Below are 19002 nucleotides of genomic sequence, written 5' to 3' on the forward strand. Positions count from 1 at the left end.
AAAAAAAAAAAAAAAAAAATCAGGGATAGAACAGCCAAAACCTCGGCCTACCTTGCGCATCCAAAAGTAGGTCATCTTGAACCAAATGAGGCAACGTAACCATCACCGACGAAGTTTGTAGAGAAGCCGCTGATTTTGCCAAAAATTCTGCAATTGGGTTAGCTTCACAGTAACAGTGGGAGATTTTTCACTCAATTGCCTGTAGGAAAGGTTGGAACACACACTAACGTTGCCAAGCACACCAAGGAATTTTATTTCGAGAGATTAGCAAAAACACCGCCACCGAATTACACATACTCAATCCAGATTTTAGTCAGGCCTTGATCTCTAGCAAATTCCAAAACCAGCACTAAAGCCTGGATTTCTGCTTCAAAGTTTGTCGCAACTCCCAAAAATTTTCTGAAGGAAAAAATCACTTGAGCTTCACTGTTACAAATGACACCACTAGCTCCTGATCTCTCTGGATTCCCAAGGGAACACCCATCTACATTAAGCTTGACCCAACCTGGAGAGGGCTGAGCCTAAAAGATCTCCAACATCCAAGAAGCTCCACGACTTCTAAGGTTGATTTTCAAGTTCCTCCAAAGAACAAAATCCTGAATGGATAAAACGTGGCAAGAGAACACATTATGATTTAAGACTAATTCCCTGCGAACCAAACCCCAATCTTGAAGCTGGTTGATGTGGCGTGTGAACACTGGATCAAACTGAGAAAGAGGGGTGAATCAGCTTCCCCTTTTTGACGTTTTCTGTAAACAACCTGATCCCTTACAGTCCCACCTTGCACCACCAGAATGTGGTCAGGTCTTCCAAGACTGTAAACCCACTCTATAAAACAGGGATTAGTCTCCAACAATAAACAGGCAGGCAGCGAGACAAGATATACGTGGTTCACCTCACAGTATGTGAAGGCTACATCCACGGAGCAATACCCCTTGGGGTTTTGTATATGCCCAATACTCAACTCAAATACAATAAGCCGCCCCTACGGCCAGGATACCCTTTACCCTGCTTCAACCCCTCACCTCAGTGAGGGCAAGGACCTCAATCCCAATACAATAATGGTCTCAGCCTTACAATCAATCAACCCAATAAATAGATTCAATCACAAACCCAACCCAAAACAAATCACACTCTAGGTTCTACCCAATACATTAAAAAACAATTCCTTCTTCTCTAGGGCTCCAAAAGTGCATTTTCGGTCATACTAAGTGAATATATATACTTTCTAATATACCCTCTGGACTGATAGTAAGAAAACGCAATATGCTGATGACCACCACTGCCAAACCTTGTTGCCAACAATGACAACACTGCCACGAGCACTAACACGGTGATCATCAAGCCTTCTTTTGTTCCTTTCCAGCCAAATAAAGTAAGGAATCAAAACCAAGCCTGCCAAGAACTCAACTCAGCTAAATGGGGTCCGCTACATGGATCCTTGTCCTCCAATAGGCCCTATCCGAAGTCATACTTGGCACAAGACCTAGGCTATGCATGTCCTTCCTCACCACTGCTCTTATGGTCATTTTAGGCTTGCCCCTAGCTCTTTTAGCTGCGCCAATTGTGACCATATCACTCCTCTTTACTGAAGGGTCCTTAGGCTTCCGAAGAATATGACCATACCACCTTAAACCTAACCACGTTAACTACTGTCTCTTATCTCTATCTTCCTCTCACTCTCTCGGTCTCTCTACTGTTCTAACAATCATTAAGAGAACAATAGAATCCATAAATTTCTCGATCATAAATACTAGGAATGGAAATATATGTAATCCATGTTGCTGATCAAGCTGAGCTCAATTCAATAATGATCATTCACCAACAAAAAAAATTAAAAAATAAAAATAAAAATTAATGATATTGAATTTCAGAGGATAAGAGAATACTAGAATGGATTTATAAGAACAAGGGAGCCTACTTAATTTGTCTATTTATTTTATGTCTTTCAATGATTTCTCAATACCATCATATTGATATGCATCAAATCATCTTCAATCAGTGAAAGACATAAAATTCAGTAATTACAATTTATTGTGCCACCGACTTCGCAATGGTTGAAAGTGATTTTTCCTTTGGATAGAACAAACAACACTAAAGTTTAAGGAAACTGACATTTTGTGAATTGTAAAGTAAAGAAAAGAAAACCGCGTTGGTAACAGATGTCCTTCAAATAAAAGTGTTTTAAGGCCAAAATTGTTTGATTGAATGAACAGAAGTCCTTCAACTAAATTAAGATAAATAACAGTGCAATCATGTTACAGTTGTTCTCAAGCATACATATTGTCATGCTTCATATCATGACAATATACACCCAGGTAAGGGGTCCACCAACCAAAATTTTGCTCATATATATATAGGAAAAAGCAAGTTTGATTCATGCAAGAAGCTTGTGAATGGCATTTCTAGCTTGGAATGGGATTATTGTGACTATGTGATATTTGATTTGATCGAAATGTGATAGATACTGTTGGGAGAATAGTTTCATATCGGTTACCCCTCATATACCTATGAGTCCCTCTACCCAATAGTTTGAGTTTTATGGTTGAATATTCACAGATAAGATGAATAAATTTTGGATGATTAGAGTTAGAAACCAAGCACTTCGAAATAATGGAGGATTGAAAAGATGGGTGATCGTTCCAGTAATTTGAAACTCATGTAACTGCCCCTTTCTTTGCAAGAATATCTCTTGCAACATTTCCTTCTCTAAAGCAATGTATTTATTGTTATTGGTGAAGCCTGGTCTCAGTCCAGAAAATATTGTGGTGATTCTTCGGCGGACCATTTCATCTTCAAAACATGTCAGAATGGCCAAAAAGTGCATAAACAGCGCCATAGGCGGTGAGCCCTGTAGAGCTCGTCGAGAGCTTCGATTTGATATGTATTTCGACCTATTTCGGTTCAGGTCCGAACCGAGTGGTTTACAGGGGGCAGTTTTGTACTTTCTGGAGTAAGGGTTTTCCTATATAATGTTGTTATCTCTTTGAGAGATGGGTGAGAGGGTTTTGTATTTTGTTTCACAGATTAGTGGATTCGTACTATCGCTCGACCGTAGATGTAGCCTTCCTTCTTGGGGGTGAACCATGTAAATATTGTCTTGTGCGTGTGTTTTTCTCTTTCTCTTTGCATTTTCTTCAGTAAATCGTCATTTTGGGTATTGTTTTCTAACATTAATTAATATGTTAAATTGAGATTAAGTTAGATAATAGATGATTACTTTTTATATAAATATTTAGTGTGAGAAATGAAGGGAAGTGAAGTGAAGTGAAGAGAAGTGAAGAGAGGTGAAGAATAAGGGCAAGAGGGATGCTGGGGCTTAGCAGAGATATGTGTATGGGTAGATTGTTGTGTTGTAATGATTAATGGGCACACATGTGAATAGGTTGGTACGTGATTTGTCTTTGTGGAATGGAGACAATGTTGGAAACAATGTGACAACCAAACAATTTCAAATTTCCCACATAGAGTTGCTCCAAAAGTACTACTCTCTCTATCTCGTGATCAAACCTCTTCACTCTTCAAGATCCCACCTTTATATATTTCTCGTGCTTTTAATTCTCTCCTCTCGTTAAAATTTAGCTTCACTTCCTTTATTTTAATAGTTATTTTATGGGAAAATTATAATGCGATTTTTTGCGATTTATCTTAAATATAGAGTGACTTCCTATGTTTCTAAATTATACAATCGCATCCCTTGAATGAATGGTGTTAAATAATACAATATAAAATACCAACTTTGCAAAACTTGACTATATAAATGAATGAATGCTGTGGTGAAAGAATTACAAGGAAAAACCTTTTACCATGCATACAAAAACTATAGCCATCAGAACTGAAATATTATTAATAGGATGAGGCAGTATACGTGAATGGAATATTGTGTGTGTGTGTTGGGGGCCTGGGGGGGGGGGGGGGGCGGTGGTGGTTTCCAAGACACTGTGAGGTCTACATAATGGTCCACTGAAGACCCATTTGGTACTTTGCAGGTCATGTCTGTGGCCAACATAGCCAGAAATGAGCCTAGGTAGGGCCGTCTGTAATGGGCTGTCCTAAAATACCAGCAATCATAAACGTGGCTACAATAGGATGTCACTAATTTTCAATGGATATCTCAGAATTTATTTCTTGTGGTCTAACTTTTTCTTTTTCTTTTTCCTTTTTTTTTTTTGAAAAAGAACGCAAAGTATTTTTCACAAACAGAAGGTTTCATACAGAAGACCCATTTGGTACTTTGCAGGCCATGTTTGTGGCCACCATAGCAAGATATGAGCCAAGGTAGGGCCCTATAGTGGGGTGTCCAAAAAGACCACCCATCAAACTTGGCTACAGTAGAATATCACTAATTTTCATTAGATATTTCAGAATTTATTTCTTGCGGTCTAATTTTTTTTTTTTTTTGTTCATTTTGTTTTTGGAAAAGAAAGAAAAAGTATTTTTCACAAACAAAAGGATCATAGAGAAGCATATCATACATGAAGTGTTTAAAGAAGTATTTCTCTGAAATTCCCTTCTTCGGTGCAAAGCAAGCTCTTAGTGGATGCTCAATGTAGATCAAGATATCGATTTCGTTCTCTGTAAATTTGTTTCTGTTCCTTGCCCTCTTCCCTGTTGATAGCAATGTCGTAGGTGGAGTTAAGGGGTTTTAGCATTTTTGTTTTTTATTTTTGTTGGATTGTAAATTTTTTTTCTTCTTTTTACTATAAATGATCTTTAAGCAAAAAAAGGAAGCATATCAATCCAAAATAAGAGGACTCTACATTTTAAATTGTCATTGATCTCACCAATCCCGCCCCTCTCTCTCTCTCTCTCTCTCTCTCTCTCTCTCTCTCTCTCTCTCTCTCTCTTGACATATATTTCCTCTCTTTGCTCATCCTCTCAAGTGTGGTGCACTACTCAGTGCACTTTTAAAGTGCATCGGACAGTGGCCACTGCATTTGGGAGGATAAAAATTCAATGCACGAGTGAGGTGCACCATTAGACGCACTTTAAAGGTGCACTAGGCAGTGCACCGCACTTGAGAGGATAAAAATTCTACTCTTTGGTAATCGGGATGTCTCTATATATTCTACTTTCTTTAGATATTTGTATGCCATTTATTATTGGGTTGGATTTTCTGCTGATGGCCATGCTGAAGATGGATCCCTAACCTGATCCTGATCTTCCCTTCTCTCCGCTGATAAAGGTGGAGATTTTCGAAGTTTTGTATCCCGTCCGGCTATGCTGGACATTAATCCTGTACTTTTTCTTTCTTCTTAATATATTCATTAATGCTGACCTTATGGAAAAAAAAAATAAAAAAAGTCTCATAAATTCCAAGCTTATAACATTTAATGTTTAAGGTTTTAAATCTCATACAGTTCAAAGTGTAAGACTAATGTTTAGTGGAATTATTCACACAAAATCAGAGAGGATAAATCAGTAATTCAATTGGATTAAGAGTGCAAAGAAATTAAAGTTGGAAAAGGAGAGGAATCAAAAAAAAAGAAGAACAAGAAGAATCAATTAATCATCCAATTTAATCAAGCAATTTGTCTCCCTGCCCCCATCACAAAGGCAATAGATATCTTCATGGTGTGCTCAGTTGAGGGTAGAATGTCTTGTATCTTCGCATGGATCAGTGGGTTGATTCTGAAGGGCCGTTAAAAACCTGTAGGGTTCGAGGGCTTTAGAAATCCGTATCTCTCTGCATCCCTATAAATTGTTGCGATTGAGTGCTAGCTATTTCGGTTAATGGGATTTTTTTTTGGTAAATGCAAAAAGGTGAGAGAAAAAAAAATTGTTACCCTTTCTCCATTGCTAGTAAAAATTAGTCTCATATCTCCCATAAACATAGACATCTTATCGAACCACATAAATCTTTGCTTTGTGATTGTGTGTGATTGTTTCTTTTTTTCTATTTATTACGTTTTTTGAATCGTGAATAGGTTTCAGATTTTACATGGTCATCTAGAGAGACCATTTCAAATATAAAACTACTTTTGAGATGCCATTATCTACACTGTGATAAATGGATCCTCTGAAACATGCATGCCATGATAATTCTTGTATGAGCAGAAAAAAGTATCAACTAGCATTTTGAATAGTGGAAGTTTAAATATTATACTGGTCAGAACATCCGACCCATAGATAGGTAAAATAATCAGAATGAAAAACAAAACAAAAAGAAAAAAATTTCTATTCATTTCCCATAATGATTGTGCAACAAACTCAAAAAATTACTAGAGAAACTTCTCCCAATTAAATTTCACTTCACTTTTAAATCAACTTAGTTGTGAATAAGGAAATATACACAATAGAACAAAGAAATCTATTCGAAAAGTTTAATTATCATATTTGATAAGATTTTAAGTTGGTTATAAAAATTTTTGTTTGAAAAAAAGAACCCTGTCCAGGTGTTGGTGTGGCTTAGGCCAGCACTCCTATGAATCTATCTATCTCCTCCTCATATGAAAAGACATTTATGCTCCCCCCTTGTTTTAAGGAGGAGAGAGATAAATATATGGGAGTGCTGGCGTAGGCCACACTCCTGGGCAGAAAACTACTTTTTTTTGTTTTTGACGAGCTAGTTATACAATCTTAACAACAAAAAAAAAAATTATTTTCTTTTAAAAGTTAAATTTAACTCCTTTTCATTTTTTTTTTTTTTAATTTTAACTAGGAAAAGAGACTCATTATATTGTTCTCCCTCTCTCTGAATGTGGCAAGGCATGTAAAACTCTCTCTATAATGTCATTTCTAAGCTTTATAGAGATTGGTTATGGAGCACTCTGTGTAGCAGTACTCATTTTTAGGGATGGGTACTTTAACGTTTGAGAATTGTTATCAACAAAATGGAAAAATTGTTATTTGATATTTTATTTTTTTGAGAAAAATTTTATATGGTAACTGTGCAAAAAATAAAAAAAAAAATTCTTCTTACACAATAGTTGTTCTTATTTCCCCTCATTTATGAATGTTTGAAAATACCTTCAAAAATTGTAATTTTGGGTTCAAAATGCCCCCTCAAAATTGCAATTTCGGGCCAACAAGTAATCCCTTGCATTTCTTTTTTAGGGTTTTTGCCAAATGCCTCGGTCAAAATGTCCATTTGTACAATTGCACTCCTACAAGTTTACAATTTCCAATTGTCCGTTACTTTCAAAACATTATAGCATTTTAATCCAATTAGTTTGGGATATTAGACGTTAGTTTCAGAAAATCTAATGATCAAAATGTCTTTATGTTAAAAAAAACCATCAAAATTAAATAGTAAAATGATCAAATTGTCCTCATCTTCCCCAAATCGTTTAGGATTTGAAACTGAAAATGAAAATCGATTTAGAAAAGATTAAAGTTTGTTCACTTTACTGTTTAATTATGCAATCCTCCCTGGGAAACTTCGGCCAAAACTAATTATAAATCCAATTTTAAATGGAGGGATTAATTCTGATGGAGAATTGAGAAAATGGGGGAATTGTTAAGGCGTGACGTGTAAGGGATAGAAAGAAAGAGGACAAAAGGGTGACGGCGATGGTAGGAAGAGAGAGAGAGACTCTCATTCCCCCGTGAGGAGTGTTTGGAGGCATTCACAGCTAAACATCCTTTGACGCTTCGTTCGCTGCTTTCGATGGAGCCCTGATCGATCACGAGCTGATTCCTACCCATCCCTCGCGTTAACCTCACTCGCCTTAACCCCTTCTCTCTCTCTGACAGCCTATTCCTCTTTTCCTCCCTCCAAAACTCTTCTCTCCCCCCCCCCCCCCTCCTCCTCCCCAAACAAAACACTTAAATACCATCTATTCCAATTAATTTACCATAATACCTTTCATGGTCATAATTTTCTTCATCCTTCTCATTTTTTTTTTGGTAGAAATTTTCTTCATCCTTCTCAAAGCCTATATATATATATATATATATATATATATATAGAAAAGATATTCTTTACCCAAAAAAAAAGAAGAAGAGAAAAGGTCTTTTTCTCGAATTTTTATCACCTGTGGTTCCCCTGTCTGGTACGATTTCCTAGTGCCTCTAATAAAAGGGGGGTAGATCCCACCCGGGCAGTATGTTCGGTCAGGGGTTGGAATGGTCATTTCAGCCCCCCTATGAGAGGAATCGCACAATCGTACAGGTCAACGAACCTCAGGGTATAAAGGTCATTTCTTCTCTCATCACTCTTATTTCTTCTTCCTATCATCATCTCAAGTTTGATGCCATTCAACATTAATATTAGTTTAGAGTGATTAGTAGATGTTAATGAAACAAATATATATGAAGGAAATTAAGACTTGGGTTATATATGCATTGAAATTATTAATTAATTTTGATGTCTTTCCCTACTCATTATCTAATAAATATAACATGATTAATTAACTGTCTTACATTTAAATAATATCATCCTAAGGCCACTTTAATATTGGTTTAAGGCTGTTTATTGATAGTACTAGAGGCTAGCTAAAGAATTCCAAGACTGAAACTTGGGACTAAACAATATAACAATATAACAATATAACAAGAGAGCTTAATAGCATAACGGACTCCCTGGCAAGGAGGGCCCTGTCCGTAACGTGTAGGACAGTTTGACCTTTATTCGATCCATAGATCCAAGATCAATGTTTGGTTTCCATGAGTTCTGCACGTTCTTCTGAATAAATCTATATTTTACCAAAAAAAACCAATACAACAATTAATCATTTCTTAATATAAGGAAAATGTCCAACACATGATGGCCAAATGAACTGTGAAATAAAAAATGTAACCAATATCTATATATGGTCATAAATGCTCTGTCCGTTATAGTACGAAGTTGATAACACCCTCATTGTTCCCTGCCGATACCCTCTACACACCATCCGAACCCATCGATTCTCTCCCTTGAAAAAGGGTGAAGAAAAACTGCCTACTTAATGTTTCATGCATCTAACAACTCAAATATTCTGGTTAGGTAGATGGTCATCCACATGCCTTTTCATTTGTTACTAATTAAAAGGAATATTTTGAAGCAAAACAGTACCATCTCCAAATAGTTGGGATATGTCTACTTAGTTTAGCTGAGTTACTTGAACCACTAGCAATAATTTTTTTTGAACAATTTATAGTCACAAACTTCAATGATGAAAAATTTTGAACAATTAGACAGCTTATACTAGAATTTGACAATAGCAAAATGTGGACAAAAATCATTTATCACATCCACCTCAGTAAAGATAAGTTATGCATTATAGGTTTTAATTTATATGAGTCTATATGTCCCTAGTTGTTATTCCAAAAATAATTCAGCTAATTATTTTCCCGTGGCATTAGAAGATTCCCATTATTCTGTCCTTACTACAGCAAGGGCAATTTGGTAATTTCAGTAGATTCATTATATATATTTTGTTGCTGAGAAGCTGTGACTCTCATGTGGAAAGCAAACAAGCTTTCACATTGATTTGAGGGCTCTTCCCCTCTTTATATAGCCCCAAAGAATTGCAGGCTTTGTGTGATTGTACCTCTGTGAGAGTGAGAGAGAGAGAGAGAGATGGTTTCTAGGGAGCATAAGAGAGCAGCTCTGTATGAGAAGTTGCAACTTCTTCGTTCAGTTACAAATTCTCATGCAGTTAATTCCCTAAATTTCTGAAGCACTTGATTTCATTGGCATTCATCTCCTGTGATTCTCTCTACCTTATGCATAGAGCCAAAGTAGAATTTTTCACACTCTTTGCATTGGTTTCTACTTTCCTATTTCCTTTTTTTTTGCTCAAACTCTTTTCTAACTCTCTGGCCTCTAGCTTCCCTTACTCTTTCTTTTGTTCTTCCCTTTTTAATATCCTTATTATCTAATATTTCCATATATTTAAGCAAAATATTTAAGATCTCTAGCTCTCACTCTCCCTAACTTATCTAAATGCTATTGTCTTAATTTATTCCCATTTCTTGTATGATATCTGTGAAATATGCTTAGGAAATGATAGAATATACAACCTGATGATCAAACAATTGGGATTGTAATAAAATTTACTTCTTTTAAGCCTTATTATTTGTTTTTAAGAATTTCTTGAGGGGGGGGGGGTTATAGAAAACCCATAAGTTTTAAATTTACTTTGTGTTCAGAATGAATAAAAAAGAAGCTAAAGATGAAAGGGGAAGAATAAAAAACAAAACAAATATTAAGCCCACAAAGCTAATATATATTGATGATGCAACAACTATTATATCTAATACAGTAGTACTTTTTTTGTATGTGTTTGGCAGCTAAACAAAACCTCTATTATAGTTGATGCATCCAAATATATAGAAGAGTTAAAGCAAAAGGTAGACAGACTGAATCAAGACATTGCAACTTCACAAAACTCAAATGAACCACATCCACTGCCAGTGGTATACTCAGCAGCTTTTTTTTTTTTAATTCTATTTTTGTTTTTTTAATATAAATATATATAGATTTTTTGTGTTCTATCTTTTTTCAGCAGGTTACAGTACAAACAGTGGAAAAAGGATTTCTGATTAATGTGTTCTCAGAAAAGAGTTGCCCTGGTTTGCTTGTCTCCATATTGGAAGCTTTTGAGGAGTTGGGACTGAATGTGCTTGATGCTAGAATTTCTTGTACAGACAATTTTTGCCTTGAAGCAATTGGAGGAGAAGTCAGTAATAAACCTCTTCCAATGTTTTATATATTTACACAAAGTTCTACATGGCTACATGCATCTCTCTCTCTCTCTCTCTCTCTCTCTCTCTCTCTCTCTCTTGCCTATGTGTGTGGGTGTACATGTACTTGGACATGTGAAACATATCAGTACAACAGAAAACAAACATAACATTGAGTGGGGTTTCCTTCACATTAGAGGTAGGTGATGCATGGAGTCTGGTAGTGTTCGAGCCACACAAAAGGAATTTGATTGATACTGACTAATTAATAAATGGATATGCAAATGGATGCCTTTGTATATGGATAATGAATCCATTCAAATAATTTGTTATGTATTTGGGTATATATGTATATTTCTTGTCTAGTTTTTTTAAGTATCTGATTGAATCAAAATTTTGTAATGTTTGCAGAATGAGGGACAAGGGAGCATAGATGCTCAAGTGGTGAAACAAGCTGTATTACAGGCTATCAAGAACTGGAGTGAAAGCAGTGAACAAGAACAATAGAGAATCACTTGTTATTGCCTCTCCTCTAGCTTTCCTTTTATCAGTCTTCTTTACAAAATTTTAGTTACCTATGGATCTGTGCTCACAAATTCGATTCGAAGTTTGAACAAGCAGTAGATGAGCATTCAATTCAATGCAGTTGTAAGGAATTGCCTTTGTGTCATTAAAGATAAATATCGACCAGCTTATATATGTAACTCTAGAAGAAGAGATATGTTAAATTCATCCCGAATTAATATTGGCAAAGTATTATACAGAAGTTTGAGCTTCTCCCCCCAACCCACCCACCTCCTCCCCACACCCCCAAAAAAAAAAAAAAAAAAAAAAAAAAGAAAACAAAAAACAAAATTAAAAAAGAAGAGGAAGATCGATTAAAACCACTTTATTCAGATGTAATACCTTCACTTGTGTCTCTTAATGGAGAGAAATACAAAGTATGGTAACCCTAGTCGGTTAATTGATAAAGGAAGTAAAGATTACATCAAACTCTTGCTGTGATAAGGTTACACATACGATATTGATTCCTAAGATAAGAAGATCATGTGATGAGGTTTCCTACTTAGAGAAGGGGACAATATCGAGTAGACCACTAAAGACGGTGACTCAATAGTCTAATACGCCCTATCAAGGTGGAGAATCGGTAGGCCGAATCTTCAGCTTGTCCTAGAGATACTGAAAACAGGTGGTGAAGAGCAGTTTGGTGAGAATATCGGCCAACTGATCAACAATAGAGATGAATTGAACACTGAGTTGATGATTGGTCACACGATCATGCACAAAATGAAAATCAATTTCAATGTGCTTAGTACAGGTGTGGAAGACATGATTGGCTGAGAGGTAGGTAGCCCTGATATTATCACACCAAAGAATGGGTGGACTGTATAACGAGAAACCCAGTTCCAGGAAGAGATTCTGATGCAGGCCGTGGGGCAGTAGAAGCTTTGGAGGCTGGTATGGAAAGCCATCTCAACGACCCAAAGGTGTTGAGGTGGTCAGAGAGGATTAGAGCCATACGTGGCTAGTGAATTGAAGCATTATCTTAAGGATATTCACATACCTAAATAAACTTGATTACATTTTCCATTTTTAGCTTTCCATTATTAGTGAGCATGGGATTGAATGAGATCTCTATATATTAGTATAATGTAATAAGGAAGACGGATTTGAATGATATTTGCTTGATCTCCATTGGAGTCTTGAAGAACCTACGGGCTCTTTTCTTCTTTGTGGGGTGTAATCTTCCCCTTCCCCCTGGCCAATCCTTTCACTACCCTGTGGTTGCACCATTTCTGGTATCAGAGCTAACCAGGGTCTAGCGAGGATGCCCCCCAAGCGAAGAGGAGGACACACGGGTCACATTGAAGACGTTTCGTTGAGGGACGAGAACACTCAGCTGCGCCAACAGGTTGCTGCGGTGACTGTGGAGCTGGATCGTTTGCGAACCTCCTCCCACCATTCCAGCGGGTCGGGCAACACCTTGGGCAGTCTATCACCTTCGTCGGAGGAGGAGCGACCTGCTCAAAGACCGCCTCAAAGCCTGGCGCAAGAAGAATGAGAGGTTGATTGGTTTAGAAAACTGAAGGAGGATATCCCAAAATTCACAGGGAATGAAACCCTTGATGAAGTCGTCGACTGGTTGGCGTTAGTAAATGAAATTTTCAATGGCAGATCAGTACCGGAGGACAAACAAGTTAGCATCATGGTGATGCGATTGCGTGGCAAAGCAATCGCGTGGTGGCGACGAGAGAAGCAGACCCGCCGGCATGATGGTTGATGGTCCATCACTAAGTGGCGTAAGATGGAAGAACTTATTCGCAAGTATTTCCTGTTGGGAACATACAAGCGAGAACTCTATCATCGTTTCCAACACTTGCACCAGGGCACAAAAACTATTGCACAATACACAGCTGAGTTTAATGAGTTGCTCATTCACAACAACATCAATGACCCAGAGGAGGTGATGGTAAACAAAAACATTGGGGGATTACAGTCCTATATCCAAGAGGTGATTGAAGTGCTAGAGATTTGGGATCTGAACGATGCCCATCAACGAGCCATAAAAATCGAAGGTTCCCGTCAACGTCACCAACAGCGACCTTTCTCTGCTGCACGTACTTCTTCTGGAACGACTAAGATTAGTCAACCTTCCTCGACCATTACTGCTGCTACATAGCCAAACCGTTCCACTCAAGCACCCAATCAAAGTCAGCGATCCGTGGCAGAGGTTCGTTGTTATGCTTGTGGCGAACTGGGACATCGCTCCTATGCATGTCGCAATGTGGCAGGGAGATCCAGTGGTAAGGGTTTAATGATCGAGAATGATGTAGAAGATGAAGAGGACCTGTATTTGGCCGAGCTGGTGGGTGACCCGGTATATGATAGCCTTGAACTGGATGAAGGGGGTCAAACATTGCATGCAGACACGGGGGAGCTGCTCATGATGCGTCGTGTCTTTCTCAGTCTGTGAATGGAGGTGGGAGATCGTTGGCTTCTCAAGAATATATTTCACTCCGCCTGCACTGTTTCCAAGAAGGTTTGCCAACTTATCATTGATTCGGGTTGTTGCGAGAACATTGCCTCTGAGGAAGCGGCTCGCAAACTTAACTTGGAGCTTAAGGACCATCCTTCACCCTATAAGATGATTTGGCTTAAGAAGGGAACTAAGGTAACAGTAACCAAACGGTGTTTGATTTCCCTCTCCATTGTTGCCACATACTATGATACTGTTTGGTGCGATGTTCTTCCAATGGATGCGAGTCACATTATTCTCGGTCGGTCCTGGCAGTTTGATCGCAGGACTAAACATGATGGGTACTACAACACCTACACCTTTACTCATAAAGGAAAAAAAATCACCCTAGCTCCTTCGAAAGAGCTGATGGCTGTCCCCAATCCGACCACCCCTGGTCTTCTCTCCTTACGAGATCTGAGGAGTGCTCTTGAAAATACTGATGTGGCCTACATTTTGTTGAATAAGACAGGTACCTTGGACCGTGTGACCCCTGTAATTCCTGAACGGATCCAGCTCCTATTACACGAATTTCGTGATGCCTTTCCTACTGAACACCCACAGGGTCTTCCACCCCTCAGAGAAATTCAACATCAGATTGATTTAATACCTGGGGCGACAGTACCAAACCTTCCACATTATCGGATGAGCCCAACAGAACACCAGGAGCTGCAGTGACAGGTTGCTGAGCTGATGGACAAGGGATTTGTTCACGAAAGCCTGAGTCCTTGCGCCGTCCCTACACTTTTGATTCCAAAAAAAAATGGCACATGGTGGATGTGCATCGATAGCAGGGCCATCAATAAGATAATGGTCAAATACCATTTTCCCATCCCCAGGCTAGATGATTTATTAGATCAGTTAGCGGGCGCCACAGTGTTCTCCAAGCTAGACTTGAAGAGTGGGTATCACCAACTTCGGATCAGACCAGGCAATGAATGGAAAATGGCCTTCAAGATGCACAATGGGCTATTTGAATGGTTGGTGATGCCGTTTGGGCTCTCCAACGCCCCCTCCACTTTTATACGCTTTATGACGCAGGTGCTTCACCCTTTCTTGGGGCGGGTTGCAGTTGTCTGTTTTGTCGATATTTTGATTTATAGCAAAATGCCTGACGACCATTTGCAGCATGTTCGTGAAGTTCTCTCAGTATTGCGCCAGGCGGGTCTTTTTGCAGCCTCAAAAAAATGTTATTTCATGGAATCTAGGATTGTTATACCCACACTCGAGATTATAATTAATTATTATTTCTTCCCCGTGACGTGTAGTTACCGCTGTCATGTATGCTGGTGAGCTGTTCTCACTGGTGGACAAACCCAGCTACAAAATCATTGACCACTGTACGGGCTTGCCTGTGGAGGAAAGATTCCTCAACCGGTAGTCGGGGAAATTTGTCAATGGCAACTTTGTCTACTATCCTCCTAGTACCAGCCCGGGAAGCGAAGAATTTTGGAGAGAGTACCCCGGAGCGTCGCCTCACTTAGACACTTCGTTCAGTGATGAACTTGGCATTGCTGTGGGAAAACTATTCGGGGTCTTGGGGGACACACCATGGTAGTTGTAAAATAAGTTGTAGCCCCTTGTCTTGTTTATTTACCCTTTCCTCCGAGGTCCTCGAAGAGCGGATCAAGTTTTGAATTGCCTGGGCTATTTTAGCCATTTGTGGAATATTTTATTATGGGTCCCACTTACCTCGGAAAACGTATGAGGGACTTATGTTCCATTGTCATATGGACCCCACCCTTTAATAGACTCCTTTTCCTATTAGGACCAATGGGTTGACCCATTTAATTTAAGTGACCCATTTAATCTATTTGACCCAATATGGGTTTTGATCTATTTGTTGCCCAACCAAATAGACCCTAAGTCCCACTTACCATAAATAGCACCAATGGGCATTCATTATTCATAACTCCTCCCATCTACCCTAAAACGTGGAAGAGAGCAAGAAGGAAGGAGAAAAGGAGGAAGGAGAATGGAAAGGCTTGGCTGGAAGCTTGAGACCTCATCCCTTGGAACCCTAAACGTGGAGCTCCCCTATCTTGGTTAGGTAAGCCATTAAACTCTCTTCCCTTCTTCTATTTTTTGGTTTTGGGGTTTGGGAAATGGGAAAACCTTGATCTAGGGTTCTACTTGGAACCCAAGAATTGATTGGAACCTTTAGTCTATGCTATTGTGGAGTTGTTATACTCCATTGTTAACCCTAAGACTCACAATCTCATTCTACTTGAAGAACCTAGGATTTCTACTCTGTTGTGCCTTAGATTAGGTTCCCCTTGGATTCTCCTCTTGAATCCTTTGGGTTGTATGGACCTAATGAGGTCTTAGAACCCTAATGGACCTAGAGGGAAGCTCCTTTGGTGTTCCCTTGCCTCCAAACTCCTTGGAAATGGAACCCTTGGTGAAAAACCCCTTGAATCTTGGGTCTGGAGGTGTACGATTTTACGTGTGATTTTAAGAGCTACGAGAAACCACCCTTGAAACCACCTCCCTGTGTAAGCCTCTGGTTAGAGAGGTTTTACATGCGATTTTATGTTCTGAGAAAACCACCCATAAAACTGCACTTGATCGAGACTCTTCAGAGCCCCTGGTTAGAGAGGTTTTACCTACGGTTTCAGGAATTGGGCATCAGACCACCCATAAAACCACCTTGCCTCTGAAACCTTATACTTAGGTGATTTATGGGATACCTTGTAGGGATCCTCTCCATTACTTGTTTAACCTTATTCTCTCTCTTTGCCTAGGTTTAAAACTCCCATCTTGTGACGTGTTACTCGATCGCGGCGACAAACTTGTAACAAAGGGGCATAACATATATAATGAGTGGGTTTGGTTGTTGTTTGGGCTTGCTATTATTAATTGTACATATACCATGCTATTACTATACTTTATTAAGCATGATTGTGCATCTTGCATACTTTTAATACTTGAATGATAAATGATGTTGTAATTGCTTTCCATTCTTTTATTGGGTTACGGTGTCGGTGAGTGTCGGTGCTGGAACCTCAGAATATATATAATACCTTTGATTGAATGTCATATTGAACTGTATGTGCAGTGTCGTGCTGGTACTTGGGTGCTAGATGGAATGGGACGTTGATGCACCCGGAATACGTCTCGGGATGATAGGACTTGCATGTAGTATATCTACGGCTAGGACTTTTGTACCCTTATGCTACGACCCTTACCAACAGGGGTTTAGGTGTTGGATAACCAGAGCCCGGATTCTGTGGTGTGAGAGAGAGCCAGTTATGATAGTGATGGTTATCGGGGTCTGCCACTGGGTGGTTTTGGTGGCTTTGACCGGCGTAGGCCCCTGGGTGACAATTGAGGTTTCATTGTGGCGATAATCAAAGTGACCCACAGTGTCTCCCGAGTTGTCACAGTAGCATATACCTCTAACTTAGAAATTATGCTAGGTGGAAAAATGAATTAACATGTGCATGCATCATTGGTCAATATGTGAATTGTGTGTTTGTGCATCCCCATCCCCTCACTGGCTCAGTGGAGCTAACCCCCTCGTGCGCATACTTTTTAGATTATGATGCAGATGGTGGTTATCTCGCGAGACTCGAAGATCAGCCCTCAGGATATGATGATATTGGTACGGAGGAGCCAGAAGCTATGTTAGAGGAACATGGCGACGGGTGTCCTTGTGACGATTGCGCCTGCGGGCCGTGAGGATATTTAGGACTTGGTCCCTTTTGATTATTTTGGGGCTTAAGCCCATGTATAAATATTTACTGTTATACCCTTTTGATTATTATTAGATGCTCATGGGAAATGTATTAATTACAGTATTTTATCATTTAGCCTTTGAACATCTTGTAACTATTTGATTTTATATGCTCCCGCAACTACTGATCTTTGGAATGTAATATTCCTTTTCCGTATTCTGATATTATATTACTTTAATATTGGTTATGACTGTGTGTTGGGACACTGCATCAGTGATCCTGGCAGCTTAATGGGATGACACGTGTCATCCTAGTCACCCTTTATATTGTATTTTGTTCTTTGTCTGGAATAGGGGCGTAACAAGGATCCTCTTCTTGGGTTTCTTTATTTTTGGGGACGGAATAGAAGTTGATGAGTCAAAGATTGAAGTCATCAAGGGTTGGCCAACCCCGTAAAATATTCATGATGTCCGTAGCTTCCACGGCCTGGCATCCTTCTACTGACGTTTTATCGCTCATTTCTCGACCATTGCGGCCCCTCTTATTGCCTACATGAAAAAGGGGGTTTTCGAGTGGTCTAAGGATGCTCAAATCAATTTTGATTCGCTCAAATTGAAGTTAAGCACTGCTCCGATTCTTGCATTTCCAGATTTTTTGTTGGTGTTTGAAGTGCATTGCGATGCATCGGGATCGGGCATTGGTGCCATGCTCAGTCAAGCAGGCCGTCCAGTGGATTTTTTTAGTGAGAAACTCAGTGGGGCGCGGTCACGATACAACACATACGATTTGGAATTTTACGCCCTGTATCACACATTAGAGCATTGGCTTCAATATTTGATTCATCGGGAGTTCATTTTATTCACCGATCATGAATTGCTCAAGTATATTTCTAGCCAGCAGAAGTTGAGTTCACGGCGTGTTAAATGGGCCGAGTATTTGCAAGAATTTAATTTTCTCATCTGCCATAAAGCAGGTGCTCAAAACCAAGTGGCCGTCTCGCTCAGCTCAAAACGTAGCTTGCTTTTCACTATGCACACCACTGTTTTGGGGTTCGATTCTTTTCGTGACTTGTACGTTGACGATTCCTACTTTGCTCGCATTCTTGAGGACGTGTAGGCTCATCGCACCTCCAAATTTGTTCTCTGTGATGGTTTTCTTTTCCACGACAACCGGATCTGTATCCCAGATTGCTCACTTCGGTTGAAGATAATTACAGAAGTGCATGGTGAAGGGCATTTTGGGAGGGATAAGACCCTACACCTAGTATCCTCCAAGCACTTTTGGCCACACCTGAAGCATGACGTACACCACTTTGTTATGCGCTGTACAGTATGCCAAGTAAGTAAAGGCCACGCTACCAATGCCGGCCTCTATTTACCTTTACCCATTCCACACGCACCATGGGAAGATATCTCAATGGATTTTGTGCTGGGTTTGCCACAGACTGCTCGGGGAATGGATTCCATATTTGTGGTCTTCGATCGGTTTACCAAAATGGCCCATTTTATCCCTTGTCGAACAACCATGGATGCGTCCCGCATTGCGGAGTTATTTTTTCGGGAGGTGTTCAAGCTACATAGCCTGCCCAAGACAATCACGTCAGACCGAGACACCAAATTTCTCAGCCATTTTTTGAGGCAACTATGGAAGTGTTTGGAGACTTCGTTGCAATTTAGCACGGTCTTTCACCCCCAAACGGAC

At 39.4% G+C, this 19002-nt stretch overlaps 1 protein-coding gene across 3 annotated transcripts; it reads left to right on the forward strand.

Moving 5' to 3' along the window:
* Positions 1-9433: 9433 nt before the first annotated feature.
* On the forward strand, positions 9434-11183 carry LOC122656142. 3 transcript variants are annotated; one of them, XM_043850595.1, is made up of 5 exons: positions 9434-9456; positions 9489-9580; positions 10216-10341; positions 10431-10604; positions 11020-11183. In XM_043850595.1, exons 2-5 carry the CDS (start codon positions 9503-9505, stop codon positions 11113-11115), a joined length of 474 nt encoding a protein of 157 aa, XP_043706530.1. In that variant the 5' UTR covers positions 9434-9456; positions 9489-9502; the 3' UTR covers positions 11116-11183. The 3 variants fall into 3 exon arrangements, with proteins under 3 accessions (XP_043706530.1, XP_043706529.1, XP_043706531.1); XM_043850594.1 differs by lacking the exon at positions 9434-9456 and having other exon boundaries at positions 9477-9580; XM_043850596.1 differs by lacking the exon at positions 9434-9456 and having other exon boundaries at positions 10434-10604.
* Positions 11184-19002: the final 7819 nt, after the last annotated feature.

This window comes from Telopea speciosissima, chromosome 3 (genome assembly GCF_018873765.1).
Source record: "Telopea speciosissima isolate NSW1024214 ecotype Mountain lineage chromosome 3, Tspe_v1, whole genome shotgun sequence".
Classification (NCBI taxonomy): domain Eukaryota; kingdom Viridiplantae; phylum Streptophyta; class Magnoliopsida; order Proteales; family Proteaceae; genus Telopea; species Telopea speciosissima.

Coding starts and splice junctions, on each gene's coding strand:
- LOC122656142 (XM_043850595.1), top strand. CDS start 9,503: ATGGTTTCTAGGGAGCATAAGAGAGCAGCTCTGTATGAGAAGTTGCAA. Junction 9,581..10,215: donor CAGTTACAAATTCTCATGCA/GTTAATTCCCTA, acceptor TGTGTTTGGCAG/CTAAACAAAACCTCTATTAT. Junction 10,342..10,430: donor AACCACATCCACTGCCAGTG/GTATACTCAGCA, acceptor ATCTTTTTTCAG/CAGGTTACAGTACAAACAGT.